Raw genomic sequence first — 3,595 nt, 5'->3', positions numbered from 1 at the left:
AAAAAAAAAAAAAGAACAGGAATTTTGTCTCTTTTATTGTTGAATGTTAATGTTCAGATAATATTTAAGATAATGAAGGAATATAACCAGTAAATATACTTCAATTATGATTAAATGTTACTTTTAAGCTAGCCATACAAAAATAGTGAGCAAAAATTAAACAGATGCTCATTTGAAAAGGTAAGGAAATCTCAACATGTAAGCTCTGACTTTTAAAGACAATCCGGCATACAGATATATTGGTAGAAAGGTAAAGCAAATGAAATTAAACATGGGAATCTGGGCATATATAAGGGAATTATTTGTATTATTTCTTCATTTTTTTGGTATATATTTAAAATTATTTCTCTAAAAAATCAAAAACTGGGTGGCTCAAAGGAGTAGGGCGCTGGCCCCATATGCCAGAGGTGGCGGGTTCAAACCTAGCCCTGGACAAAAATTGCAAAAGAAAAAAAAAAAAAATCAAAAACAAAATGACATTTTTTTTTTTTTGAGAAAAACACTTTGTAGTTCCATTTGGACACCATACTATCTGTAAGTTGTTATTACTACAGAATCACTTTGGTTAAAGTGGTTGGCCTGAAAAGGATATTTTATATGCAAAATATGAAACTTTATAATAAGAAATCACCATTGCATCTAAGAAAAAAAATTTTTTTTGGTAGTAGTTTTGTTCAAGTATAAAGACTTCTGATATGTTATAACCCACAAATTCACTTATACCTTTGTAAGAACATCTAGGAAATCTGACTATCATGATATCTCTAATACTGGAATTTATTATGCAAGATGGGAAACCCAGAGCAAACTGTAATATTGAGGTCGAGCAAGAAAGACTTTAGAACCACAAGAACTCACTTTGATTGAATTGGTATCCCTGATGAGCTTGTTGATGTCAAAGGCCTCTCCACTAAGCTTCCAGGGGTTATGCTGTAACACAATCCCTTCTCCTCCACAGCTATATAAAGTAAGGGAAGGTCTATCGCCTTCTCCTCCTATGAGATAAGAAAAGAAAGTTTATCAGTTTCGTACATCCGCAGCTTAGCTATTTGTTGCTATAGTGTAACCGTATCATTCTATGAGTTGTTTTAAAATAAGTTTATATTTAAAATATTCTAATACTTTGGAATAAAGTCATTGTTCTTTCCATCAGAACACCATTGTTGGGAGAAGTAAAAAAAGTATAGTCCTGTGATTTCTGATGTAACATACTTGCTTTAAACATTCTTCTGACATTCAAAATAGAGGCAGGCTAAAATTCAAAATAGAGGTGGGCTAATTCTGGGATCGGAAAACAAACATACAGTCTTAAAACAAAGCTTTTTGAGAATTTGCTTTTTCTTCCAGAAATGAGTACTCTATTCTTTGGGCATTTAAATACGTGGAACTGCAGGACTATGGAGTTTCCTAAGACCAACTCCAGAGCTGTCCTCAAAGGAGTTATTTCCTTAGTATTCTAGCAATCCTCTTGTTAATTTTTATGAAGCTAACAGTGATTCTGGTAGGTTTCTGAAAGGGCAAGTTTTGTTTTCACCACTGCCAACAACAAATGAAGTATTCAATAAACATTCATTGAATGAATGAAATTCATTCAGAATTCCAATACTGCTCAAGTTCTGGTGATCACAGAAATTTTGTCCTAGATGCTTAGAAAAGTTGATTAGAAACTTTGGTTGAATATACTCATTTTAAAAGATATTACAAAACACTTATTACTTTAGAGATAAGAAAGACAAGGCTGAGGTGTTAGAAGAGGGAAAGGGGAAAAACGCTGATCAAAAAAAGAGGACATTTCAGAAATACTAGGTTTGCTTTAATTGTGGGTGAAAGCAAATGATCATTATTCCATTAATACTAAAACAACATCCTAACTCTGATAAAAGGAAAAACTGACAGCAAGTTTTAGTGAGGACCATTATCAAGATCCAGCATGGCCATGAAACAGTTTAGTTTACGGAGAAGGAACATGGCTTTAGTTAGAGTGTGGGGAAGCTCATTATTACTGGGTGCTCTCTCCCAGTGACCCTGACTTCTAACTTGCCACTACTGCCTTTATGAACCCCTGGGGACATAAGCAGTCACTGCACTACAACATTTAGGACTCTATCCAGCTTTAATATACCAGGATTAAACTGAAAGAAATGGAATACTCACATTTGTTATAAGATGGGCTCAGACTTCCTGCCATGGTTTCTAAGGGGGAAAAAAGTATAAAAACGAAAAAAGAAAAAGAAAAAAAATAAAATGGTTCAGACACTTACCAAGTGACATGGGGGGTACTGGTGGCCCCCAGGCTAATGTGTACACAGTCTTCTTATGATATGTGCTAGAAATCTGTGGAGGTCTTTTGGTGATGGTGGTGGTGGGGGATAAGGGAAGAAGAGAACAGACAGATTTAAACAAAAAGGCATAATGGAAACAGACCATCTTTTCCTTTCCTTCTTTCTATATTTTTTGAGATAGAGTCTAACTTTGTCATTCTGGGTAGAATACAGTGGCAACCAATGATCCTCCTGCCTCAGCCCCTAAGTAGCTAGGACTAGAGGCATGCACCAGCATGCCTAGCTAATTTTTCTATTGTTCTTTTTTATAGAAAGTCTTACTTAGGCATCCAGGCTAGAGTACTGTGGCATCAGCCTAGCTCACAAGAACCTCAAACTCCTGGGCTCAAGTCATCTTCTTGTCTCAGCCTCTCAAGTAGCAGGGACTACAGTGGCCTGCCACAACACCTGGCTAATTTTTCTATTTTAGTAGAGACTGGGTCTCACTCTTGCTCATAGTGCTCTTAAACTTCTAACGAGGGATCCTCCTACCTCAGTCTCCCCGAGTGGTAGGATTACAGGCATGAGCTACTACACCCAGCCCAGACCATCTTTTTCCAAAAGTTCCTTATTATAAACTTAGTTGCTGAAAGTGGAAGAAAATATTTAAGTGTATTTTTCTCCAAATAGTTTAATGCAGTTAAATAACGTACCATGTAATGGTATCTACTACCAAAATGATTAAGTTCCAAATATACCTTATCAGGAAAAAAAATGGTACTCTGAGCCATCTAGCCAATGTGTGTATTATTACTATTCAAATGTATTCACTTTATAGACAAATAAGACAAGAAAAACTATTTTAAGCTTATCCTGTACCATTAACACTTTTTTTTTTTTTTTTTTTGAGATAGTTTTACTATGTTGCCCTCGGTAGAGTGCCATGGCTTCACACAGCTCACAGCAAACTCAAACTCTCTTGGGCTTAAGCGATTCTCTTGGCTCAGCCTCCTAAGTTGCTGGGACTACCAGCACCTGCCACAATGCCTGGTGATATTTTTGTTGCAGTTGTCATTGTTTAGTAGGCCCAGGCTGGGTTTGAACCTGCAAGCCCTGGTGTATGTGGCTGATGCCCTAACTGCTGAGCTACAGGCGCCAAGCCAATATTCTTAAAGTGAGATAAGATTTGAAGGCATAGCCAGGCACTGTGCCTGTAGTCCCACTACTTGGGAGGCTGAAGCAAGAGAATTGCTTAAGCCCAAGAGTTGGAGGTTGCTGTGAGCTGTGATGCCACAGCACTCTACCCAGGGTGACAGCTTGAGACTCTGTCTCAA

The 3,595-nt window shown here is 37.1% G+C and overlaps 1 protein-coding gene across 2 annotated transcripts in view; it reads right to left on the bottom strand.

Moving 5' to 3' along the window:
• Positions 1-3,595, bottom strand: part of GEMIN5 (gem nuclear organelle associated protein 5) — a 61,359-nt gene that overhangs the window by 41,172 nt on the left and 16,592 nt on the right. For both annotated transcript variants that reach the window (XM_003782011.2, XM_012808679.2), the window contains exons 10-11: positions 2,262-2,344; positions 859-995 (exon numbers count right to left, since the gene is read on the bottom strand). In XM_003782011.2, the coding sequence (XP_003782059.1) occupies positions 859-995; positions 2,262-2,344 (220 nt within the window). The remainder of the gene's footprint in view (positions 1-858; positions 996-2,261; positions 2,345-3,595) is intronic.

The sequence above is a fragment of the Otolemur garnettii genome, unplaced genomic scaffold (genome assembly GCF_000181295.1).
Source record: "Otolemur garnettii isolate 467f Iridium unplaced genomic scaffold, OtoGar3 scaffold00003, whole genome shotgun sequence".
Classification (NCBI taxonomy): domain Eukaryota; kingdom Metazoa; phylum Chordata; class Mammalia; order Primates; family Galagidae; genus Otolemur; species Otolemur garnettii.
The sequence above is the reverse complement of the archived record's forward strand: the minus strand, read 5'-3'. Positions and strand labels throughout refer to the sequence as shown.